The following is a 27696-nucleotide window of genomic DNA, read 5'->3' on the forward strand; positions in this document are numbered from 1 at the left end:
AAATCCTGACAGCTGGGGTTAATGTACAATTCCTCTTCATGTCTTGTAAATGCTGACAGTAAGTATTTGTAAAATGACTCAAGACTGTGTGGAATGCAGGATTTAGCTTCCTAGCTATTGAGGTTCCCCAGCTAAACTTCAGCTATTCCTTTACGGGTGTTACCAAATCATCGATTCATGACTTTAAGGTGGTACTTCATGCATCTGCAAAACTAGTGCCTGCCAAGATAACTTTCTGCCTCGTGATCTGTTTGTTTTCTTTCTGTCCTTAGATTGAGCCTCAGCCATGATCTGGTCTTTAGTATACCTAGTTATCTGATCAGATACTAGCCCCAGCATTTTTTTGTTGTATTGTACGTGTTTATGTGCAGTAGGAAGGATAGACGTGGCTGAGGCACAAGATCAGAGATCCGTTCCTTGTTCATCACAGATTTCCTGAGGGAACATGGGTGAGCCATTTAATAGCTTTATGATTTAGTTTCCCCATACATAATATGTCATAATGTTTCTCAACTTTGAAAGGGTCTTGAGGCTCAGATATAAGATCCTAAATGGATTGTTGTAGTTATATATGCTTACAGAATCGGCATACCTACATTTTACTTCCTTTGGTGAAGATGTTTGTAATTTTCAGGAGGTTTTCCTGCCACATGAATAACTAAAATATCTTTTTAAAACTTGGAGGCAGATTTAAAAAACAAAACAAAACAAGAATGTATATAAGCTTAGCCCTTATATCCTGATCTTAATGTAAATCATGTGGGTATATAAATGTGCCTATAAGCATCAGTAGGTTGAATTGTGGATTCGTTTGCCTTCTCTCGGAGTGCTTTCAGAGGTGAGATCTTTGGCACGTCACACTTTTTAGTCTCACATCTGTTCCCCAGAACTGGACAACTACAGGATGCATTTCCAGTTTTCATAAGGAGCGGTGAACTCCACTTCTCCACTTATATCCAGTGCTGTTCAGGCGCTAATCTGGTAGCTCAGGGGCTGCCAAACTGGGTCACATGCCACAGGTAACTTTTGTGTGGCACACAACAGATGGGGCGAAATAAGGTGAGATGGGCGTAAACAGGTCAAAGCAGAACTACCTTCACTAGAAGAAAAGGCTGGCCCGCACCCTACAAGGAGTTGATCAGTTTCTTAGTTTCACGCTGATTGGAGGTAAGGTTACTAGAGCCGCCTCCTGCAGAACCCACCATGACTTAACCACATTTCTTATTTTGAAAGATGACTAGAACCTTGTTTAAAAATAGTAATGTGAATATTTAGATAATTAAATTTGTCACAAAACTATTTTAATTAGGCTCCCACGTATTTTTTAGATTTTTTGTTTTTGGTTTTGGGTTTTTTGGGGGTTTTTTTTTTACTAATAAATAGGAAGGATTTTTGTCATGTGCAGTCACTGGTGTTGTGACACCATTTTAGTTCTAATTTCCTAGTGAGGTAAAAAGTAAGCGGATTTATTTGTTACTTTTTTTTTTTTTTTTTTTTCCCCCTGTATGAGCATGCTCCTGGCTCATAGTTAAGAAAAGATTGTTAATTGTGCCCAGATTATGTGCTGTGATTTTTTGTAATGAAGACGCACATCTTCTAAGGAATACCAAACTCATTTCCTCAAGATAGCAACTCATACTCTGGAATCTTAGAAACTCAAAATTATTGCTTCAACCTTATATCCTGTCTATAGGGTATAAAGAATATTTGTACTAAATATAGCTTTGCTTTAAAAACAGCAATAAAAGAGCTTTCCTACACTTATGGTAAAGGGGAGGTATTTTGTGTTAAGGTTTATGTCCTGTTGCTCTATTCTGATCTATGTAATTTACACCGAACTGCAAAATACGATGTACGAAAGGAATGACAGTCACCATGTTGATATTGCATGAAGCATCAGGTTTTTCATTATTATAAAAGAATAGAATAAAAAGTTCACTAACAATCTATTTTTAGTGTGGAATACAAAAATCTGGCATAACAGAAGTCCCTTTTTATATAAATTTGGAACATAAGACTGATGAGACTGTACCATGGCTGTTTTGAAAACAGTTTCTGAAATCCTATCCTGTTTCTCTTACATTCCTAATATCTGTAGCCTAGAGGGTGTTTAAGAAGTAGTGAGGAGATATAGTTTCTTGCTAGACTTCTGTACATATTTAATCAGTTAGGACACTTTTAAAATCAGTGGTTCTCAATCCGTGGACCAAGGGCTATATGTGACCCAATCAGCACATTGCTTTGGCCCATGTGACGTCCCGTTTTGGTTTTTTCTGGGTTTTTTTAAAGATTGCTTTTTACTTAGTTTGCTCATTTAAAATGTGCTTGGTAGACATTTGACAGTGTAGAAATGATAGGTATTACAGAATATTGATTTGTATTGCATTACTGTCAGATAACCAATACAAAACATTTTTAAATGTATCCACAGGAAGCAAGTTGTGTGGGTGCAGCCCACAACAGATTGAGCTGCAGATGTGGCCCACTATGGCAGATAGGCTGAGAACCACAGCTTTAAATGATTCCACAGTCAGTTGCTTTTAGTCTGGCTGAATTTTTAAAACTTCCAATACCTAAATTACTTCATACTATTTCTTCTATTTTATACAAGTTTGTCCCTCTCTAATTGCTTCCTACAGATTCTTAAATTTATATGTTTCCACTGGGTTGATATTTTTTCTCTGGTGCACTTTCAACCGTGACTACATTAGATGTGTGAGATGTATAACAAAAGAGAACATTAATTTTCATTGGTATTTATATTAATGCACAGCAATGTTGGTGTTATTGTTTAAAAATAGAAAGACATGTTTGGAGTCACTGTTAAGATTGTTACTGAATTATGTAAAGCATAATGGTCACTTTTCTGTGCTATTCTTTCTGAACAAAGGAAATGAAATGGATGTATAATTAAAATGTATGCATTGAAAATAGAAGTTCGCTCATATAAATGTAAGTTGCATTTTTAGTGAAAATGCAAGACCTTATCTGTGCGTAAAATCCACAGTGTTGCCTTCAGTGGGGTTTTTTTGCATCAGAAGGAAGAAAAGCAAAGTGAAGCGTAGCTTTCTGGAGCGGCTGGTTAGTTGGAGTGTGCTGGCAAACTGACTCTTTTTGCCTTCCTACCTGTCGGTCAGCATTCCAGCTGCAGACTGTGCTGTGCGTTGGATTGGCTTGTTTCAAAGAAGATAAATATGGTTACATAAGAAACAACATCTAGATATGTAAAAGAAAAAGAGAGAGAGACCCCTTACAACACATCCTGTTAGGCCTCCTCTTGGCTTTTTCTTTCAGGGTCATTATCAATGGTGGCCACATAATATATTCAAGGTTCTGAATATAATTTTAGACTGGAAAATATTTGGAAAGTATAGGCAAGGCAGAACAGAGCTTCTATATTTAGTAGTTATACATTATTAACTAGTAAGTAATATTACAGTGTTGCACTTAGTCATACTTTTACTGTGGTAAAGCTAATACCTTGCTGCATTTACATTTTTGACTAGAGGAAATTCCGCAAGGGAGTCAAAATACTGCAGTGTGGTAAAAGTTGATACTTTCATAGAATCATAGAAGTAGGGTCAGAAGGGACCTTGTAGATCTTCAGGTCTGACCCCACTTTAAGTATGGGTATCTTGTGTGTTGTGTAGACTGTGATATAGTATGTTTAATGACGCACATTGCACAAGTCTATTTCATCCACACTCACTGATTTAAAAAATAAAAAAATTCTCTACTATATTCATTTGACTCTCTCATACTCTCAGAGTCCCTGCTGCTCTTGGAGTCTAAACCGTAATCCGGAAACTCTAATTATAGTAATACAAAACAAATGGAAATCCTGGAATTGTCTTTTGCACTCTAGATCACACGGATACTAGTTACAGGTATCAGAGCAATAGGTGAGCCAGTTGTGAATCATCAGTGCAGACTTGTGAGAAGCGTTCATTTCATAGTACAACTTTAAGCTGATTAGTAACACACTGATCTCTAAACCTGCAAGCAAAGAATGCAAGATCACCACTACACTTTTGTGCTCATACTCGCTGTTACCACTGCAGTACTGAGCAATTAGAGGTACGTCCCTGCAATGAGACTTTTATAAAGAGGTTTCATCTTTGAATGTCTAAGTGGAAATTAATGCACTGGGATTTATGATGTCATTCAGCTGTCTAAATTTGTCCTCTGTGATGAAGGTAAATACAATTCAGGTACGAGAGCCTGTTCATTAGAAATGGCAAGACAAGACACTGCCCTCAAGAAACGGCAAATGTTAAAAAAAAATCTGACAAAACGTGCTTCTCTGGTCTTTTTCCTACTGTAACTCGCTAGAATCTGAATACACTCATGGGTGCTACTGAATTCTGCAGGCTTTGCATCCTTTTAAAGGCGCTTAGAGGCTGCAGGTCAGTTTTGAAACAACTTATTGATTGAGGAGGAAGAAATAAGGGATTGTGTCAAGTCCATCTGCTTGTGCCAAAATGAGTCAGAGTTGATTATGTAAATCATCACAGTATACTTCCTTTCCTTCTGTGCACTGAAACACTTGATGGTGTTAACTTTTAAATCTTCATCATTGAGGCTTCTGAGTAAATGGCTACAGAGATGAATGTGATTTCCGCCTCTCGGAACTATTGGTTTTGCACTCCACAGACCCAAGCACATCTCTTAGCGTCCCCTGTATTTAGTTCACTTCAAAACCATAACAACTCAGAGACTTAATTTTTTTGAAAAGGCATAAATGAAAACAAGTTTTTGGAAAACGTGAAGGCAGTTTGGCAGCAGGTCTGGTATGTTGTTGTATACCGCTGTGATAGAGTCCTCGGTAGGGGAAGTTCATCTCCAGGATTCATTCAGTTTTTGTCTGGTCAGTCTGCTAACAAGGATATTATATGTGGTATTAACTAAGACCACTAGATCATTTTATATACATCACTGAACCTCTGTCTTCAGTCAGTACTAAATCTTCACTTATATTCAGCGTGTTACAAGTTCAGTTTCTTGCCCATACACTGTCTCCACTCTGGTCTTCTTTTCTTAATATGTAGAACATGTTGCAGAAACAATACTGTACTGAATATCTTTTAGTGGGAAATGGTTCTTTTCTGGTTTTTATAACATTTGTCACTATAGTAGCTATGCTTCATGCAGCTCATTTAAAAATTTCTCTCTGAAAGGATCATATACTCCACCACTCCATCATTGTGCCACCTAAGTAGGTAAGTTCGTTTGAGAGTATTTAAAAAGTCCCTCCGGTATTTTTCACGTATCACCATGCCACAGAGATGCATGCACAGACCCAGTGCTTTCTCTGTTCCATTCTTTGCAGCATCTGCCTTCTCATGCATGACTTACTGAACCACAATAGAAATCCCTCTGTATGCTAAAACCAAGAGATGTGATTCTTGCCTAATACAGGAAACGCACTAAGGTTGTGCCTTGTCAGTCTTTTTTACTTTTGCATACATCAGTCTAAACTCTGCTGTTATTTTAGTCTTAAAAAACACATGGCTAGCTTGGAAAAATCCACACTTAAGTTGTTGAGGATTTAATTTTTAAGAAAAACAAATTATCCCAATTTCTGGCTCACAGACATACTTAAATGTTTTAAGGTACTAATAGTAACTTTTGGCTTCTGTTTCTAAAGTTCAGACTCAAAATGGTTGCTGGGGAGAAATCTCTTATATTTTATAATTGTTGAAAGGTCTGATTAAAAATGGATTAATAGCCCTATGGGGAAAAAAGGGGCAAAATATTTTAACTCGTTTCTCTGCAATGATGTAACATGCTGGCTCTCAGAAAATCAAATACCTCCGTTCTGATATCAGCTATACTTCTACTGAATTTACATGCCAAATCGTTAAAATGTGCTGAATTTTCTAATATATTAAATAATTCACTTAACTTGGTTTAAGTATATTTAAAGAAGGCAGGTAAGTTCTCGCTATCACTGTCTTCAGAAAACTTTATTAGTCAGCATCCCTTTGGCCTGGACTCATCTAAAGTCTTAATATATGCCTCTTATTCTGAGATCAGCTGAATTTCCGAATCCTTCTCAAAATTCTAAGGAAACCACCACAGGAGGATGTCTCTAGGAGACATTATCACCCCATCTACCTAGTTTCTCCCGCTTCCATTCTGTTCTATTTCTGTATTTTTGAACTGTTGCTGCGAGCAGTGTTCGCTTGTCTCTAGACAGAGCATAAGGTTTAGCGTCTATTGGTTCACATGAGTTAAGAGTCATAGGGAATGTTCCCAGGATTGGTAGTCATTTATCGAGTTTTCCAAGTTACTGGATCTCCAAGTGGTGCAGTGAGAATGTCTGTGTTCGTAGAGTATGTTAATAGTCTTGCGTAGAAAGAATAAGGCGTCATTATGGCTCCTAACCTGTTTTCTGTTTGCTCTTATACTTGCCGTTTTGTGTTTTTTTGTTTTTTGTTTTTTTTTTTCCTGTCCAGTCTTGGCCCCCCTCCCTTTCCAGAGGCAGGCGTTGGATGTGTTTTCATTTATATCATCTTAGCTACCTGAAAGTTGCTCCCTTCCAGCCACTGAGCCACTTTTTCTGTTAGGAATGTTTAAAGGCAATTTCTATAAATTTCAGTCCAAGTGGACCCTAAACCTACTTTCCCTTTTCCCAGCACTTTCCCACATCCTTTTTTTCTTCCTGATTTTTTTTGATCGGCCTCATTTACTAGTTCTTCACTAATTCTTTATTGGTTTTCAATGTCAGTGTTTTACCCTTTTGTCAATCGTCATTCTTCCATTTCCACCTGTAGTTCCCACTGGAAAGTATCACCTCTCCTGTCATTCTGCATTTTCTGACACTTAAAGGAAGGGTGCTGTAGTCCAGCCCATTGGCCAGATCCAGCCTGTGGAGCCATGACATCTGGCCTTTGAGGCTCCACACTGGTTTAGAAATTTGGTGGTAGGGGAATGGTGGCACTGTGAATTTCCTCTTCCTTGCTGCCAAATGTCCAGACCTGTAGGGAGCCCCGTAGGCTGGATGATATAGTCCTGCATGCTAGATCACTGGTCCACGGCACCTGGGGTCACTTTGTGGCTGGATCTGGCATGCAGGGCCAGGGCCAGGGCCAGGGCACAGGATCAAATCCATACGCTAGCCCCACGTAGGGGTTCCAGCCTGCGGATCAGCTGTGCACCACTCCTCTGGCCCACAGGGCTGGAAGTTTTTTGAACAACACTGATAAAGAACAATGCACTGTATTTTATGGAAAATAGATTGAGAGATTTTTTAAATTGTATTAATATGATAATGTTCACTGAGGGGAATGTAATTCTACTTATTTGATCTCACTAAAGGGAGCTAAAGACCATGGGGACAAGGTTTATATAAATACTCAGTTAACATACAATGTTAGACTTGCCTGTCTTAATTGCTTACAGCGGTTTGCAATAAGGGGGGCATGTAAAGTATTTGTAAAGGGCAGAACCAGTAGTAGTAATAACAGTGAAATATTTAAAATCCAAACAGTCAGTCATTGCTGGTTCACAGTCGAAACATGTGCCTGAAAAATGTTTTAAATTCATATATCATGCTTAAATTATCACCTTAAGGTAAAGCAGTTTGAACCAATTTAAATCAATTTAGGAATGTCCACTTAGAGATGTTACACCAGCTTTAATTAAAATTAGTTTTAAAACTGCCTTTTGCTAAACTGCTAGGAATGTGAATGTTGTCAAGATCTAAAGGCTCCACCTGGGGGACATGTTCCTAATTAGTGTAGCACTACGTCTACACCTGCCCTTCCTGCTTGCTAGAGACCCACAGATGTATTAGTTGGCTCTGAAAAGCCATGAGCTATCTCCCCATCAGTTCAACCTCATACAATCCAGTCTTCTGTGAAAATGATCCATCTCTGCAGCCCTGCCGGTTTCCTCTAACTAGGGTGACCACATATGTGAGAGAGTTTGGCTGGGATAGTTCTGAATTCCATAGGCCGTCCTGGCATCCTTGCTGGCTGGCAAAAAATGAAACCAGTCCCCAGAATGCAAGATGTGGGTGCAGTCTCGGGGGAGGCAGAGCAGCATGGTGTGCCAGGCGTGCAGGCCCTGCTGTCCCTGCCTGCACATGCCCAGCCCAGCTCCTTTTGAACAGTGGCTGGAGGTGGGTGAGAAGCTGTGTTGGGCTGGGCACCACTCCGCCTTTCCAGGGCATTGGTGGGACGGGAGTGGGGGGTGTTTGTGACCCTCTTGACCATGGTGCCCTGGGTGGTCGCCCACATTGCCCGCCCCTGGTAGGTCTGGCACTGTGTGGCAGACAAGTTCACCATGACAAATTCTCTTCTCAGTGTTTTTATAACAGTGTTAGGACACTGTCTCAGTACTGAGGGTACTGTGGTCATTGGGGCACCACACACACACATGCACATGCATCATGATCACAGCAGCGCTCTCCCCACCACTCTACCCCAGGCAGGAGGAGCGGGGCCCAGCTCAGCCACCCCCCTGCTTCCAGCTGCTGCTCAGGAGGAGCTGGGCCAGGCACATCTGGGTGGCAGCAGCAGTGCCTGCCCGCTCACCTGCCTGGCACACCATGCCGCTCTGTCTCCTGCCAGACTGCACCGTTGACTGCTTGCCTCTACACTGAAGATGCGGGGATGGAGGGGAGAAGTGTCCCAGATTTCCTTAAAAATCTTATGGTTACCCTATCTGTACACTTCCCTGTCGATTTTAGATAATGTCAGAATGAGAGCATCAAGGCCAGCATATATTGTAGTAGAAGAGATGAGATCTCAGATTCTACCAGATTATGCAGCAAGAGTACATAAATTGTGAATCCTGAGTTTTTTGATGCTTTGTGGATTGGAAAGTAGGGAGAGCACGGCACCAGTATCCAAAAAAAAAAAAGTAAATAGTAGTTCATAGACGAAAACCACCAATAAACACCTTATTCTTTTCCTACCTTCCACCAGGCAAGTAGTATGTGGAATGTGGATATAAAATAGAGATTTCTTCCTCTGATTTGACGTGCCCATGTGCGGTCAGTTGAACTTGATGGTGCTAGAGATGGGAAAAGACCATGGGAGCATGGTTCACTGTAACCTTAACTAGTGTACAATAGTAAGCTGTCTTGTTGGTCTTCTGCTTTTAATTACTCCGTTTAAAGGGACAAATTATACTCTCTTGTCTATGTACCTGCTCAGCAAAATAATTGAATAAAACCTAAATCAATCTTCTAGAGAACAGCCTTTATTGAGACTTATACAGCATTGAAAATTCGTTAAATAGTAAGAAAATCAGCAGTTGGATTAGGTACATCATACAGACAGCTCTGCAACATAAGCAGTCTGGGAACAGAAAGTCAGACTTTTATACACAGATATGAGTATACACCCTCCAGTTCATTTTCAGGTAATATGTAGACTGTTTCAGGATGGTTCATATGTTGACCTAGGGTTAATTTGGCTCTATCATTTTATTCCAAATATTGTGAGTAGTAAATAGGATGAGTTAAATTAGGAGACAGGCAAGTAAGTTCAGTTTAAACCTGGGGAGGGAGGAGACTAGGCCACTTTTTTTTTTTTTTTTTAAACTCGCACAAAATGTGGTCTGTTTTGGAGGCTTGAAGTGAGCTAATTGGGAGGGGAGATGCTGGGATTCAGGTACATGTGGGCAGGGGAGCCTGGTTTTGCTAATGGTTTTGTCAGAATCCAGATCATGAATTAGATTTGGGGTTTTTTACCGGCTTTGCACGCTATAGTTCAGAGAGAGGGAGATCTCTGAGGGAAAAGGATTGAGGGGGAGAAAGGGGAAAAATTGAAGTCAGATTTGTTTGGTCTATTAACTTTTTCTTTTCATCTGATTGAAAAAAAACTTAGTAGACATTATTCCATGTTCCTCACCATAGTCATACACAGTGTTCCAGCCCCAGGCTTGCCCTGAAATCAGATCATTGCACAGTGATCTCATTCATACCGTTACCTTTCATTTCTGCACCTCGTGTGCTGGGATCACTTTAAGTTTCCTATTGGCTTGGTTAAGTAACGTTCCGGGATGGAGTGAGGGGTTGTGCTGAAGTCATTTGACTTATCTAGGCTTGGAGCAAAGAGTGAGCCTTGCGGCCATAGGGTTGTGAGTTGGTTTTTAATAACTGAGAGAGTGTTAGGATGCCTTGTACGAAAGATACAGGTGGAAGTGTTTGATCGTTTGTTTGGGAAGGCAGAGGAGGGTGTTTGCTATGGGAAGCAGGCAAGCAAGTAAGCAGCCATAAATATTTAGGATGAAATTTTCCCTGAGCGTTAAGCCACAGTAAGATGACTGGCCAGAGAGGCATCCACATGCCTGCACGCGGCAAAGATCTGAGAGCGTGGGGATAAAACCAGGTTGAGGTAAGCAAGAGTGTGAATTTTGAGCACCTTAGCTACTTGCTGGTAATTGCCCATGTTCATGCATTTACCTTGCAGTAAATGCAAGGTAGATTTCCACACTTTCATTTTAATTCACCAGGTAAAGCAGCGATGGGTCAGGGTAGGGCAGTCAGCCATGTGAGCAGTCAGTGTTATGCTGAGAGCCCCCAGAAATGTATCGTATACCCCTGGGGGAATTTTGCTACACCCATTCCAAAAAAAATAGATACTACAATACACTTATAACCATTTGCATAGTCTAATAGTGTCCATACTGCATTATTAACTGCGGTCTTTCATTTAATTTTTTTTTTTTTTTTAATTAACATTTTCGGTCAAGAGCCACCTACAGACAATAAATTGAGGAGCCACATAAGCTGAGATCTCCGTTTCGCTGCCCTAGGAAGTTCACAGCACTAAGAATCCAATAGCCTTGATAATTTGCACATGCTGTAGACAGGAGCAGCAGCTGTGGGTGGACTGCATTGCAGTACAGTTTCTCCCTCTTACCCCATGTTTCATCCATCCAAAGCTAGAAAACTTGGTCATTATGTGAGGGAAGATTTTTGCTCCCAAAGCTAAAGTGTTGCTTGAATTAATCTCCCATAATTGTAGCTAAACATAATGTTTCATTCATTTTATGCTGTTACACCAATCCCAAGCATTTTTATATAAACTAATGGAAATTCTGAATTATATGCAACATGTATATTCAGTTCATTTTTAAAAAAAAAAAAAAAATCTGTGAAAGCTGCTGTTTTCTAAAATGTACATTGTTCTGATGGCAAACAGACAAAATATATGTGGTAAAAGGAAGGAGGAGGGGAAGGGAAGTTCACATATAGGTTGGAGTCTGGATGGAACTTACTCTACAATTTTTAGAAATGAAAATATCCGTGTAGGGACCTAAAGGAATCCTGTGGGCTGATGGTGCAGTTTGCATTGAATGCTTGTATTAGTGTCTTTATGGCATTTGGAAGATATTTTACTATGGTTTTAATGCTTATTACAGCTGCACTACTTTGATCGTGCCTGTAGTCTCCATTGTTTTCTTTTGATAGAACTACTAAAACTTTATATTTTGGAAGTTTCCTCATTTCTTGGTTATGGTATAATCAATCGGCTGCAATTTCTGATCTCTGTGAAAACACTGATAAAACCTTTTAATTCTTATTCCTGGACTGTTGCATTTGTATCAGCTGCTACGGAGAATGCTCGATCTCCTGATAGTGCAAATGTCGGCTGTTGGGTAATATTGACAAATAAGCTGAAATAACATTTTTGACATAAGTCTGTGCCCACACAGATAATTTGGATGTAATTGAATGGGTTGATCAAGAGCCTGTGCTAAAAATATCAAGTTCTCCCACCCACCAAGTGAAAGGGAAGGATTGTTTCAAGGCAGCGGCATTGAGTGGGGGCACGGGGCAGTGGGCTCAGATATTCAGTGGCTTGACAGTTTGGCATTTCACCTCTGAATGCAGGAGTTCAGTTTTTACTCAAGTAGCAAGTTAAACGAATTGGTGGTCTCAGCACAGTCCCCGCCACATATTTCTCTTTCAAAAAAATGTTCATGCTGCTGGACATCGAGTGGCAGCGTTTACTTGAGCAAGCAGGAATAGCTGAGGTCCGGCCGCTCTGGAGGGGCAAAGCAGCGAGAGCTGTCTGCTGATCGTGCAAGGTCCTCGCAGGGTGCTGAGCGCTCAGTACCTGCCGGTAACTTTATTATCCGGAGCTGTGTGCTCAGCCCTGTTCAGGGTCTAATCCGTAACGCCTCCCTGGCTATTGTAAACACGGAAATTACGGCCTGAATTATGGCCAGACCTTTAAGCAAAACTAAAACAACATTTTTAATACTCTCCAAGGCAAAAGACTGTATTGGTTAACTCCTAAAAGTGCTGTGGTTTTGCCACAGGCGAAGGGAAGGAGAGGGGCACGGCAACACGAGCTTGCAGATTAGTAATGCAACTTGCCTGTTTGGCTTTTTTAAATAAAATTTCCTGTGTAAAAAGGCAGTCGGAGTTGTTTCTTTGCCCCTGTCTGATTGTCCCTGTGTACGAGCTGAGAGCTGTATTGTACCTTTCCAGCCTCTCCAACTGCCTGTGCCTATTTTTATTTGTCAAGCTGGGGCTGGGCTGGCCCGCGTCCAGATGTGTCTCACAAGATTTGGTGCTGATGAGCTATTTATAGAACTGTGGTTCCATTGTCATGACAACCGTGCTAGAGGCCAAGGCGGCTGGGAGCTATTTCTGGACTTGTGCTGTAATGTAAAACTGATTGGGAAAGTTAGTGCATCCTCTAAGCCAGACTAACTTTAGACGGGCAGAAAGAAAAAAGAAAGACGTTGAGAATTTCTTTAAATAGATTTTCCTTTTCTCCTACCTTTCCCCGTTTGTCCTTTTGGACCACCAGCAATTTCTTTGTGTATTGATTTGTTTTTTGACAGCAAAGTCCTCGCCAGCAGGTCAAAAAACACGTTTAGGTCCTGTGCCTTCTTGTGCACTTTTAATTGTGTCGTTTAGAAAGCAGCTTGCGTACCAGACGGCTTTTTTGTGTGGAAGGGAAGGTTCATGTTTTGCGACAACACACAAAAAAAAAGAAGGTATTTTTTTAACAATTGTTTAATACTCTGCAGTTTTAATCTTCTATTTTCTTGTGTGCTTCATGCTCTCCACACCATATAAGGAACTGTAACCTTGATTACCACAAGATGATTCCAAATCTATGGAGTCATACTTTTCAGCTTTCTCATTATTTGCTTCAAAATTAGACTGATAGTGCCCCTCCGCCTCCAAGTGGCTGGAATGCTCTGAGGTTCTTCTGTAATTAAAGCCGATTCCTCACTCAAAACCACTTTTATATAGTATATATGCACATTAATATTCAATATAAATACATCTGAAAGTTTGGGTTTTAAAATTCTTCTGGCCTATGAATAACTTGTTAAAAATGTACCTTTTAAAGAAGGATCATCATAGCCAATAAATAATTAACTCAAAACTGGAAATATAACGTAAATATATTTTCAGCTTAATAGGGAGCTTTTATTAAACAGTTATGTCTTTTGGTTTACTGCAGCTTTGTCAACTTGCATGGTTGCAGCAGAGTTAATTCCCATGATAAATCTTGCTCTGAAGGGTGCCCTAACACGTCTGGGAACTGGCATGCAAAATCTTATCCCAGGAACAATGTATTTAAAAAAAACATACAAAAATGTTTCTTGTGTTTGTAAAATAATAAAATATTAGATGTTTTCTTGCATGCCTCTGCCTTGGAAGCAATTATTTGGGTTTTTTTTTAAAAACATAATATTGCAAGTATTTTAACTGGCTCATAAATGGATTGTATTGGGATTTTTCTACTCACATTGTGTGTGCGAGTGTGTGTGCATGCACTGCTACGTATATGTAAACACTTTTAGAAGATTTAGAAGATTTTTAGCACGTTTGCGTGACCCACATAAACCATAAAAACTCTCCTTCTAAATTGTGGAAAATTTCATTATAAATATCCTTTTTAAGGGGGGCAGGAGGGGAAGGAGAGACTAGTGTAACTAGATTTTTTTCTTTACTAAATTTTGAGGAAGTATTATATGACATAATTGGCTGATACATTTTATATGTATACACTATCCTTTATTGCAGGGGCATGGTAAATATTAGCAAGCTCTAACATTTAAGTCCGTCAGCTTACTTTTTGTTTGCCTCCATATCCTGCCATTCCTCTACTGTGCCAACATCTTCAAATACCATGTTTATTAAGAAGAACAGAGGTATTTAAGAAACCCTTTCCACCAATTTAAGCAATAAGATTTTTGGCTATTTTTTGTTTCCAATATCCTGCTCGCTCCCAAGAATAGAAGAGACAGGCAGAGCTGAAGGATAGCCGACGTGTGCATGCTTGCGACTGCAAATAAATGTGATGCCCTGGGTTTGTTTTCAGCTTACTGACCTGAATGAAAAGCCAGAGTTTTAACAGTGTTGCAGGCCTCATGTTTTGAGCCTGACAAACTTCTCTGGACAGATTTAAAAAGCAAACAAACTTCCAAGTTGTGGTACATAAAGTTTTTAGAGTTCTCTACCTAATGTCCCTTTAAGAAGAATATTATCTTACTAAATAGCGACTTGTAGTTGCAGAACAGTCCAAGCCTGGGTAGAAAAAAAGTCTCTGATAATAAAGTGCAAAAAAAAGGAACCTATATTTGAACACCATTAACATTATTGCAAAAATTCAAACTAGAGAATAAAAAAAAAAAAGGGTGATTCTTTCTGGAAAAAGAAAGGTATATTTTATATTCTGTTACTTAGACAAATTGAAATTAAAGGCAGTATTACCATTGTTTAAATCTGTTTTTAATGGACACTGGGACCAGTCCTGCAGTCCTTCATCAAGTAAAACCCCTGTTGTTTCTGATGGGAGTTTGCAAGAGTGAGGACTGCAGAATCAGGGCTCTGACTGGTAAAATTAGCAGACAACTAATAGCACTGTTTCAGACACTAAGTGAATTGTAACTGCAGCTTTAAAGGTAGCCCTGGCCACAACAGAGAAAACTTTGATTAATTTGGAACGCTAATAAAAGCACCGCCTAACGGGAGACCAGGATTCTGCTCCCTCCGTTTGAAGTGCATCTACTTTAATCTCTCTGTGCCTTGATTGTAAACGAGGGTTAATAAAACCGCCTCTGGCATAGAGTGCAGGAGTCGTGGTATCTGTAAAGTGTGAGACTCAGATGGAAAGAGGTAACAAATGCAAAAGGCTAATACTTTGGGGAGATGTTACAAATAAATGTTTGACTTCCAGTTGAGATGGGGTGTTTTGGAATGGTTGATGTGCAGTTCATTGATACCAAGTGCCAAGAAGTTAATATCAGGGAAGGTGGGGGGCTGGAAAGAAAAGTAAGTGGTGGTTTCATTTTGTTTATAAATTCAAGTTATGACCTGACCCAAAAAAAAATACCTGGTAGTAATAAAAATGTTCTTTCCCAAAATCGGTGTGTTGTCTCTTGAAGGAGACCTTTGCTATGGTGTGTTAAATGAGAACCAAAGGTTCTTTTAGACAAATATTGAAAATATTCAACTTGTCCGTCAACCACTTCATCAAATCACAAAGACCTAGAATTTCAAGTTACTGTTTATTGAAAGGGTTAGTAAGTTTTCCTGTTTCTCAACGAGGGAATTAATCTTCAAGGAGAGGCACTTTGATTATTGTCCAACTGTTCCAAAAAGGATGAGAGAGGTGGTAGATGGGCTGAAACTTTTTTTCCTTTTTAATGCATTATATACCTTTTTGTTGGGGAACATAAACAGAATCTTTTTCACTGTGGCTGAGGCTTAGTAATGTTACATCAACAGGTCTCTTATCTCAGAACAACATTGTTCATTTGCTAAGTTTGACTCTAAAGAAGTAAGTATCAGAAAATATGAATAAATAAGCCCTTAAACTCCCATGCTATTGAAGTGGGGATGGTAACATGATGATGACTTTATCTGGAAATCCAGGACATTGGTTAGGGGTGGTGAGGTTATTAAACATTTAGAAAAGGATTTGGAGTGCATGTGTCAGTTGCTGTTCCCCACACAATGGGAACACACTTGTGCCACCCTTGTGTGAGATTTGTTTAATAAATGCAGTGTCTAAAAACTCCAAGGGAGTTAGCTGGCTGCTTAGCAGTGATTTCTATATAAAGCATTTTGCATATTCTTTTCCTTGCCTTTGAGGAAGGGCTGAGGATAAATCAGATTTTATTTCAAATTGCTCTCGTTTTTTCTTTTAGTTAATATGGTGAATTTTAATATCCCAGGCAAAACTGTGTTGCTGAATTAAGGAAAATGCTTCTGTTGAAGCATTGCTAGCAACTAAAAAACCAAACCAAACCCTGTATTCTCACACTGTCCTTTTGTAGTGTGGCTAGCCAGTGTCTAAGTGGTAGTAATTAGCAGTGCGAGGAGCCAGTCCTGTGACATGGTCGGTCAGGATGCGTCTCTGAGCGAGCACTGAAAAAAGCTATTGACTGGCTGGCTTGTTTGCTTTCTGGCAAGTGATTTCCTCGTCTACTCTCCACAAAATCTTTTCAGAAAAAGGCAGTGACTAATTTTTGTAATTTGAAGCAGAAATTGTTACTGATGTAACATCTGTGTTCATGGATTCTTTGACTCCTGTGTTTCTGAAACATAGCAACAGTTTTGCTCCGTCTCACCAAAGCAATTTTCTCAGGACTTCTGAACATACCAGAGCTGCCATAGCAGGCTTCTCCACAGCTCCTTTTTCTCAGCAGATTAAGTGATCTCCAGTAAGCTGGAACCATGTCACCCTACATTTTGTTCTTTTCCCTAGCTTGAAGTCCCAAGGCTGGAATTGCGTTCAAATATTTTCAGAGCTAAATTCACTACTGGCATAAATAGACACAACCCTAGGGGAATCGGGCCCATGTGCCCCGGCAATGAATTTGGCATACAGACTAGCACTGAACTGGCCCAACTCAAAGCTTCACATTTTGGGCAGAGGCTTCAGGAGAAAGAATAGCAGTTATGATGAATTTGTCCTCATTTTGGATTGATTTTAGTTTTATGTTAAACTAAAAATTGTAAATATCCACTGGGAATTAATCTCACTTACTAGATACATTGCATACCAAGAGCTCAGTCTTGATTTGCAGTGACTGGGATGTCTCTGGGTATTGTACTGTGAGCTTTCCTGAACTCTTTCCTCCCCCCCGATGCACACTGATTTTAGTTGCAGCAGGAGTGATGGATTTTCCACTGCCCTTTTGGCTTTCTTTTTTCTTTCACTTGGCAAATGTCACAATGTTGCAGCTCAGCTACCCAGTCAGTTTATGGGTTTGTGAATCGGGGATTGTTTTTTGCTTATATTCTTAAAATTAAAGCATTTCTCATAGAACAGGAGATGCACACGAAGGAGAGTTTTTCATTTAACGCTTCCGTTGCTCTTTTTCCCAAAAATGCTGCTGAAGAATTGTAGGTTTGCTGGTAACTTCAGACTAGCACAGCTAATGACCTCTTTCTGGTAACTATCACACAATGACTAGCTTTCTTCTAAACTCATATTGTTTTGAATATTGGACATTATTGAATATTGGAAGTGTTTTGGGAGGGAAGAAGAAATGTTGATTACGCTTGAATTTGTTTTACCTGGCATGAATGTTTCGTTGGAATTCATCTCCAGTACAGTACTGCTTCTCCTATGTGGCTGGTGTTTTTCGAGGAAATCATAGGCCTAAAAATAGTCTGCATAAACAACAGTAAGAGGTTTGTACTTTCAGTTCCAGGTTTTAGAAAAGTCTTGTTGTTGTTTTTCTAATTGTCAGAGTTTCCAAAACCCATAGAATGTATTATAAAAGCAGAGCGAATATTTGTGGAAGCTTACTATAAAATGTTGCTCTTGGGTGAATATAGCATGGAAAGGCTGGATGCTTCAAAATCGCATAGGTGACTAATATAACTGTTTGTAAAATAGCAGGAATTCCTCCATCAGACATCCTCCAGCTTCTGAAATGTAGGTTGTCACCACACGTTACTGAGACTGCACTATTAAAAGCAGAATAACATTAATGAGCGTAGAGACATTTCTACAAATCTAAAGCCATAGTAAATTTGCATATTTAACACCCTTCTTCTTTAGATTAAACAGTCATTTGGTGGGGGGGGGGGGTAATTATAAGTGAGCCTAGAAGAGAAAAGATAAAAATCCAGCATGTGAAACGGCACTAAACACTTCCCCACTACTCTTTGTATGCTCACCTCCTCCCTTTTTGCCTTATGATCCTTGGAAACTTTGGCTGTAGGAGCTGGAGGGTTTTAAAGTTTTAATTATTTTTAATAACATGTTTGTGTTTCCTAAGGTAAATGTTATAAAATTCTGACCTGGATCAGTAATGATTGAAAAATCTTTTCAGTGTCCTGTAAAATGAATTGATCACCTTAGTCCAGGTTGTAGCAGACAGTGACCACAACACAACACCGCCTTCAGATTGGTCTGTCTCAGCCATCTGTTAGCAGTGCTGGAGCGGCTGGCTAGTGATTAAATAAGCCTGGGGACAAAGGCACAGATCAACAAAGAGATTAATTTCAGTAGGAATTAGGCTTCTAAATACCTTTTCTGCATTGTCAGAAGCATGAGTTTGTGTGTACGCATGCATTTGTAGGGAAAAGCTTGAGTTTCCACTTCCTTGCGTTGTCCTTGTTCTTCTGCAAACTGGAATTTGGTTGCAAGGAATCCCATGTGTCATCTCGCGAAGGCACATTGCTCCTAGGATGGTGATAAATCACGTGTTACCAACAAAGGTAACTGAAGGCACTTCTTGGCATTTCAGTAATACAAAATGGAAGGGTCTGTATTGTTCTTGATACCTGTTTGTGTTGACAGGTGTAATGCAGAGATGTTGGTAGCATCAAATCTGAACTAATGCTATAGGCAGTAAAGCTAAGGATTTATGAAAATCTGGAGCTGAGAAGGAAGACTAACTTTGTTAGAAATTAACTGCCTGCCTGCCTGTATGCCATAGAATCTATTCCATGCAACCGTGATTTACTGTAGCAAGAAATAAGCATGCATGAATGGGTTTTCTTGATAGATGTCTGAGCAGTTTTAAACAGCTTTGCAGCATTTTTGGAGGCTTTTATGCATTAACTCTGCTTTAAAACCAGTTATTTGCAAAGGAGGTGCACCCTGGGATTTTTGCTTCAAGTTGTAATGAAAGAAAATCAGAAGGGTATGATTTTCTAGAGCAGTGGTGTTCAACCTTCCAGCCCCATGGGCCAGAAGAATGGTAGGGGACCAGTCTGTGGGCCAGATCAAGAATGGGGTCAGCACGTGGTTGGTTTGTGCATGTGGTCTGTGTACCAGCCCAGTTCTGCGTGCCAAATCTGGCCTTGTCCAACCCCGCCGTGCAGACGTGATCCAGTGTGCAGTTGGCACCAAAACAGAAATAAACACAGTTCCTCCATTTTTAGCAAACTGCCGTGCAGTGAGATTTTTAAAAACAATGTTCGTATCTTACTTTAAGTGCATTTTGCCTGAATTTATGTTTGAATTATATTAATGTTCTAATGTTGACAATAGATAATGTTAGCACCATTTATGTCAGTATATGGGTATTTCTATTTATTGACACATTTTATTAGAATGAAACTATTTGTGATTTAAATGGAACTATTTTGTTGAAAATTGTAATGAGATTAGCAGGCTACACGATTAAAGTTGTGTTTCTGGCCCTCTGCTGGATAGTGATAGAAAATGTGACCCATTAATATTGCATGCTATATGCAATATATACAGTTTCTCATTTTTTTTAAATATGAGATATGAAATGCAAAAAATACCCAGTTACCATGGGAGCTGTTAGTTAAAACACCTAAAAGATATTCTACTCCATATATTGTAATTAAACTTTAAATTTAAATCTCATAATTTGACAATGAAAAAGTTACACTTTATTTTTTTTTCCAGCTTTCTAGACAAGATTGACATAGTCAAACAAAATGAATATACACCATCTGACCAGGTGAGCAAAGTTTCACTATGAAATTCTAAAGTAAACCTTCAACTCTGTCTCCAAGGGTAACTAAGTTTTGAATTTTGCAGTACATTTTTTAGCGCTCTCTTGTCCAGTTGGCAGCTCTGGTCACTAGTGTAGCTGTGGTCACGTGCTGTACAATGTTGAGTAGTGCAATGAAAATTAACTTTACATTTTATATGTTCTCCGTCTCAACTCAAGTGCATAAATGACAATGTACTGTGAAATGAAAAACGGCCCAGGTTAAAGTTCCGTAACAATAAAAGCCATCCCTTTTAAGCATATGAACTGGAGAACAGCAGTAACTAAATCCTCTCCCTGAATATTTGTTATACACATTGCTTTATGTCTCTGATTTGGTTTGTGTTTTCTCAGTGCCCTGTCTCCTGCTATAAGCTAGGTCTTTACCATCAGGTTTGGAGCCACATAACTCTTGGTTAAGGATAATTTCCAGTCCTTTTTGCATATATTACTGTAAAATAAAAGCTAAATTAAATAGCAGGATAGCTTACCAGCCACAAATCTCTCCATTTTAATGTAGTATGTTCTCCATGACTGCATTCTTTTAGTGAATATGAGGTGAAATGCGTTTAGTAATTAAAAGGAACTATCATCAGGACTGACTCAACTTCCTTTGCAAATGACACCCATTTCAAGTTTGGAACAGCATGTCCAGTTAGCAGCAGTTAAATACCAAGCTTTCCAAAACCACAGACACCCTTTGCTCAATCAAAGTGAAGTGATCCAATTTTCATTACATTCCTACAGCCATTCAGTATAACTTTAATTATTTACCAAAAAATGTGTTTTAAAATGCAATTTGGGCCTTAATTTCTAAAACTTAATACTATGTTACAGTATGAGCATTTAAATGAGCTGTGAAACCTAATGATAAGAAACTGGATTAGTTGCTATACCATTACATGCAAAAACTTGGGACAGGCAAAGCACTCGGCAGTTGTCATTCTTTCATACTATGTGGCATGTGTTTTGAATACATAAGCAAAATCTGCATTTGCTGACTTGTGAGAGAGTTGTATGTGTGGCAGGCTTTGATTCTATTTACTAATGTGGTGTTCAGCGTCTCACATCGTCATGTACTTGCCACTGTGACAAAAGCCTAGCCCAACAAATAGATCCCCACAGGTGGATTCTTGTGCCCATTTGGAGCCTTGGAGCACCATATGGGTTCTGGGATCCACCTTCACAGATCTGACTGAGATCAGGGCCATATCAGACTTATGAGCAAGAAAAGAAATGGAGACATCACCATTTTTTAATATTTTAGTTTTGAGAAAAGCTTTTTTAATTTGCAAGGTTCAAATCACATGGAACAGAATAAGATCCTGTATGTGAACTGGCTGATCTTCATAAATAAAGGATCTTGTCCCATGCCTGGATCCCTACAATCAGGCCTCCCATTCCAGTCCAGCATTCTTGTTTAATTCCCTGAGGGCTGTCGGGATCTCATTGCAAGATCTAGGACTGAGGTTCCAGCAGTGAAAAGTCAGTCTGAGGCAGAACAAATAAGAAGAACCTTCTGCCAGATAGCATTCTCTTTCAAGTGCAATTCCTTCCCACAGAGAAAAGCAGCTTCTGGAGTTCACATTGAATATTTAATATAAAATTCCCTGATTTTGTAAGTTTTCTGATTGCAGGTGATAATGACATGAATTGTGATTCTTGTTCAGGGTTATTTCATCCTTATTTGCAGGAAGGATGTAACAGTACAAGCATATTCTTACCTACTTAAAACTCTTTTCTTTTTTTTTTTTGTCCCATATGAAAGCATTCGTTACAGATTTCATCCAACAATTCAGTGGCCCATTTAGTCACACTGGAAAAGAGATTTGTATGTAGGTGTCTTTATCAGTGTGTTTTCTTATTTGTCAGACTATAGATTGTAGTCTTCATGTAGCAGGCAAATGTATGAGGTTTTTTGAAGGATCAGGTCCCCAGCCCCAAACCAGGTATATGTTTAACTTCTTGCATATGCAGAGCCCCATTTAGCCTCACAGGAATTTTATGGGATAGAGGGGCAAAAAATAAAGAATTTTTCCAAAATTTTTTTGAGCACCACTGATGAGAGAACAGTTTTTAATATCCCTTGCTCCTGAGGTTAAATCACATAGGAATGAATTCAGTATATTCCTCATAAAGGCTGAGTTTCTTATAAACTACTAAGTCATTTATCTCTATTTCCAAGGAGCTTTTTAAAAAGTGAAAAAAAAAATATAAAATTGCCTAAACAGTTTTTTCTGAACCAGGAAGGAATGTATAAAAGCTCAGCGCTTCAATTTTTCTTGTTGGAACAGGGCTTTGCTTGTATTATTTATTCTGTGCTTGCTGGGGCCACTGACTTAGGGAAGCCCCATACAGACACCAGGTGATAATGACTGAATGATGTTCTTCAGAGCTGCATGTTTTTGGGCTGTTTTTTTGTTCTGGTTTTATTCTTGTTCTGATGATAAAAGCTCTGAACAATTGCTAGATTTTTCATGTCTAATATTGTAATTATTGAAAAATTTTAAAAAGCATTCCTAACAAGTAAATGTAGTTGAACAGTATTTCAGTACATATATATTCCAGTATAAAAACTGTTAAAAATAGCAAGATTATAATTCACTATTAAATGATTAATATGTAGCCATTTTGTTTAATGATTTAACAATATAGTATAACCTTTGGATTTTGTATGGCTTTTACTCTTAAGCTTAAAGAATGACTAATTTATGATTGTTTTACTATAATACTAGTGCAATAGAGAAGTAGCTTTTAATGGGCATATCAATTCTTAAACATTGTACTTCACTCTCATGGTCTTATCTGTATGATTACAAATGAAAGAACCAAGTCTGAGCAGCACCAGAAATTCAAGCCTTTGGTTATTCAGAATGGTATTTGCTACTAGAACATGAACTTTCATGTTATCATTTTATATTAAGCTTGAATAAAATTGTGTTGATTTGTTAATTCTCCTGGAGGCTTTCCACATGCCAGATTGCTGCTTAACCCAACAGATAAAATTGATGGTGGCTTTAACTTATTTTGTTGGGCAGCTTATTTTGTTGGGCTGTATAACAACTTTCCATCTTTAGAGCCACCTTGTTTGTTTAGCAGCTCCAAAGATCTGATTATATTTTGTGTATCTACGAGAAAGTTGAAATAAAACAGATTTTATAAGGTTTCCCTGCCTAAAAGATTCAGGTGCTTGACTGTCCAGCTCTTACTCTTAATGACTAAGGAGCAGATTCTGAACCCTGTGCCTTTCCCCTGGTTTGAATTATAGCCAAGTGCTATAGCCAACCTTGGTAGCCAAGTACTAGGCAGTTGAGGGGGAAATAGGGAAGAAATGTTACCTGAAGAGCCCTTCATGAGAGATACTGAAGACCAAGGTCTGGAATGTCTCCTCTTACCTGAGCTGTCCTAGCCCTCTACTTTGATGCTGCTCTTCAGAAAAGCTGTATAGCAGCCAGCCTTTGATTTCTTACCATAGGGTATACTGCTGCTTAGTGGAAGAAATTAGCATCTAATTTTGTTGTCTTATATTTTAAACAGTTATTTCGACCGCCCCTTAACTTCAGTGGGAAGGGAAGTGGTGGGCTATCACCCCCAAACTAAGTCTTGTTAGTAGATTCTTTAAAGATCCAGGAGATGCCAGCTGCTGAGTACTTGCATTTGCCAAAGTGGGAGCTGCATATCAGGGCTTGGTGCTTTGGCTCTGATTGTGGAAATGCTTACATTACAAGTTAAGCATTTGCAGACTTAGTTTGAAGGATTTTGCTATCTTCTCTGTGTTCGCAGCAGCACTGAAGATGTTGCCAGTCAGTCATAAATAAGTAATATTTTTTCTTTTCTGAGCTTGAAGGTTTGGAGAATGATTTAATCAGTGCTGTGAACCAATGGCTGTTTCCTTGTTCTCTAGGACCTACTCAGATGCAGAGTTTTGACATCAGGAATATTTGAAACCAAGTTTCAGGTGGACAAAGTAAACTTTCAGTAAGTATCCTCTTTCATTCCATGTGTTAAAGTGCCACATCTGGGTAATATGAATTAGCAAAATGGAGAAGAGGCTACTGTAGTCCTGTTCATATGTTGGAGACGACTTCCCTATTGCTGAACTTAATGCATAATGGCAAGCAGGTATTTTCACATATTTCTGTTCAGAAACATCATCACTTATGGTTTAAAAATACCATATGCATTGTTCTGTATTTTTCTGCTTTTGATTTCCTCAAGTATATTTTTTCTAAAGCTTTTTGATTATTTGATTCTCCTTTGTTCTGTCTTTGGGCAGGGGGCTGGACTCGATGATCTTCCAAGGTCCCTTCCAGCCCTAATGTCTACGAAATCTTATGAAATCTAAATCTTTCCATAATGTTGAAAATAAGTTTCCTGCTGATTCTGTCTCTTTTTTTTTTTTTTTTGGCAAATTTCTTGCATTTTAAATGGAGCTGATATTAAAATGGCTGCTTTTTTTTTTTGCTTTTTTTTTTTTGTAGCAAATACATATCTAACATTTTATCTTGCCAAAATATGTATTGTGCTCTGGAACCATCAAAGCCAGGAGAGGGAACTGAAAAAAAGTGTTTTTTCTAAGTAATGCAAAAAAAGCAGGGTCATATCAATTTTAATTGCTCAATGATATTTATACATTTAAAAGGTGATGTGTATAAAAACCAAATTCCGGGTTGTCTTCATTCAACTCCTGTCATTCTTGCTGGGAATTGTACATGGTCTGAGCACAAGACGTAGGTTTTGATGATGATCATTGATGCCCAAGTGTGTGCCTGTGGAGAGCCCTGTTGACATCAGTGGGACTTGACATGGTCTTAGGTGTCTGCCCATAAAAGTGTTGCTTTCAGGATCTAAAACTACAATCCGGTTTTGTGAGCTTTTGCAGAAAGGCACTTGGAAGACATGAATTTCTTCGTCGTCTCTATTCTAATCAAACAGCAAATTTTAGAGTTGGAGTTTTTTAGAGACATTTTTCATTATTTAGTTCAGTCTCATCTCAGTTTTGGTCCAACCAGTAGTTTGAAACAATTAAATTGCTGCTAAGACTTCTGTAGTCTAAAGCCCCACTATAAAGGGCACTGCCTCCCATGTTACAATGACTCAATGTTGACAACATGTTTTCTGAACTCCCTTCACTGTTATCACTGTTGCAAATCTAAATGGTCATTCCCACGTCACTAAACAAACATTTGGGTACAAATCAGATGCACGTGTGAGTTCAGTTTTGCACGCACAACTGAGAATATTGGGGACACCCTATTTTGAGTGTGTTCTTGTGTCCATGAATGTCTTTTTCCTTAGTGCTTTCTTCCCTTCTTTTGTATATGTTTTTTAATCCTTATCTGAGCTGTTTTCTTGATGATTTTTTTTTTTCCCCTTCCCCACCAAACTTCCTTTCAGTTTGCCTTTGCTTCTTCCTCTCCTTTTGCCTTTTATAAATCTTTTGGAAAGTCCCCATTTTTCCCTAACTGTGAAGTGATTTTTTTTTTCTTTTGAACTGCATTTGTGCCTCTCTTTCCCAGCTCTGTTGTCCTGTGTGCATAATAAAAATTTTGAAAGGTGCTTACTCTTTTCCCCTTCCCAGTTTTATGTGCAGCTAGTATTGAAAGGTTGTTTGGCCTGACAAGAAAATGCTGTTGCCTCATCATTGGTCTGTAATTGCTGAACTTAGATCTACAGCATGTCAGAGGAAACCTGTTGCTGCAGAAGTTTTTAACAAAACAAGGACAAATAAAGATTCTTGTGCCAATATGTGTTCAGTTCTTTTTTGCCATGTCTTTTAAAATGTGAATGAGAATAAAAGTACATTAAGTTGTGTGGTTGAAAGCTTTGTTGTATTCAGTGATGAACTGCTAGTTCTCCCTGCAGGTTCCCACAGTCCTCAGTCTTGCTAGGTTTTAGAACTGGGCTGGCCAGCTTCTAAGGCCTGGGGATCCTGTGCCACGTGGGCTGTGTCAAGTGCACTCCCCAGTAGTAAACAACACACTGTTCCCCACTGGTGTACACACCTCTCCACTGATGCACCACCCAAGCTTGCAGATGCAATTTTGCCACCCCCATCTCACCCCAACACACAGTCATAGGCACCCCCCACCACCACCACTACTTCAAGTACCCCTACACATTGCTGCCCCATGGGGGGTATGATCTCCTCCCAGCGCATGGCCTGGATTCACTTCCAGCTTCCCATGCTGCCCCACCCCTTGAGGCAGAGCTGGGAAGTGGCAGCTGCAAGGAGTGAGGGGATGCCTGGAGATTTTGGCTGCTGTTGGAGAAGCAGCAACCAGGTGAAACCCCTGGGGGCTACAGTTTTAACCCCTTGCAGGCCCCCTTGCAGATCACGTAAAAGACAGTTGGACAGCCCTGTTCTAGAAAATGGCAGTTTCCAGGTTGCGTATGTGTGTAGTTTACCTACAGAATCTGTTCTGACTCAAATCTTTTTTTCTGCGTTAGCATGTTTGATGTTGGAGGGCAAAGAGATGAACGCCGGAAATGGATCCAGTGTTTTAATGGTAAGATTGGAATTTACTTTCTTCTATAACATGTGAAAAATGAAGGTTAACTGGAAGCTTGTAATATAAATTCTAGATGGTCCCAGCACATGAGATGCAACTCCCTTCCCATTTAGTTGCTTGGAATTGTAGTGTGCCTCTCAATAGCCAGGCTGGCGGGAATCTGTGCTGCCATGCAATCTTCTCTAACTGTTGAGAAGAGAACACCTTGAGTGAGTGTTTGGGTGGGAAGGAAGTTGAGCTAGGTACAGTAAAATAGTTTATCTGCCTCAGGCTTCCTGCTGTTCTTTAATCACTGTGTTTTCTCACCTACAACACACCCTGGAATATAATGCACACCTTGTTGTTGTTTTTTAAAGGCAGAATGAATAAAAAAAGATCTTTCCTTGTAGTAACTGCATAGCAGCAGCTAAGGAGCAGAGTCTGCTCACTGTTCTGCTCCCAGAGTGGTGTGTAGATTTTACTTTCAGTTTTGCCAAAAACTGTTCTTACCATATTTTCTCAGATATAATGTGCACAGCAATTTCCAGCAGCTGTTTTTTTTTGTTTTGTTTTTTTGATGGAAAGTGTGTGTTTGTATGCAAGGAAATATGGTAGTTTTCCTTGTGATTTGCAGTGTGACTGTTCATTTCCAAACTCTGTTCTGTCTTTTCAAACAAAGGCTACACATTTTAATGAATATGTCCACCAGAAATACAGGTGAGCAACTTAGTAAAAATTAGAAAGGCATGTTATGTTGCAAAATGGAAGCCAAATTGCTGACTCGATAGATGCCACTCTTCCTAGTTAGCACTAAAGCCAGTATGGTAGTAACGGACATTTATGGACGGAGATGTCATGTCTTAGATGGAAAAACTGGTTCAGAATACTTCCGGCCATGGTTTACATTGTGTTTTTAAGCTGTTTGCACCTTCCCAGAGTACCAGGCATTTTTACAGTACAACTTGTAAAACTGGGTTTTATAGTACTGGCTAGCTCAGCGGTCCCCTAACTGTGGGTCACAATCCCAAATAGGGTTGCCGAAACAGCAGATGGGGTCACAAGAAATAAAATCACTTCAATCTAGGGGCAGGCAAAATACAGCCTGCCAGGCAATTTCATCCAGCCTGCGGGCGCCCACCAACTAATTGTACCCCGCCCAGATCGTGCGCCTCGCTCCCTCTGTGGCCTCGTGCGCGGAAGCGCCCGGCGCAGCCAGCACGCAGCTTCTGGGCAGGGCAGCTGCTGCAACTGCTGGAGCCGCCGGGGGACCCACTTGGCTTCCCCA

General features: G+C 39.5%; 1 protein-coding gene across 2 annotated transcripts in view; it reads left to right on the plus strand.

Moving 5' to 3' along the window:
• The window catches only part of GNAS (GNAS complex locus), a 212287-nt gene that overhangs the window by 176850 nt on the left and 7741 nt on the right, over positions 1-27696 (plus strand). For both annotated transcript variants that reach the window (XM_090064354.1, XM_090064355.1), the window contains exons 6-8: positions 19833-19887; positions 23825-23898; positions 26371-26429. In XM_090064354.1, the coding sequence (XP_089920480.1) occupies positions 19833-19887; positions 23825-23898; positions 26371-26429 (188 nt within the window). The remainder of the gene's footprint in view (positions 1-19832; positions 19888-23824; positions 23899-26370; positions 26430-27696) is intronic.

Source organism: Crocodylus siamensis, chromosome 10 (genome assembly GCF_052110815.1).
Source record: "Crocodylus siamensis isolate JL-2025a chromosome 10, ASM5211081v1, whole genome shotgun sequence".
In the NCBI taxonomy this organism is placed as follows: domain Eukaryota; kingdom Metazoa; phylum Chordata; order Crocodylia; family Crocodylidae; genus Crocodylus; species Crocodylus siamensis.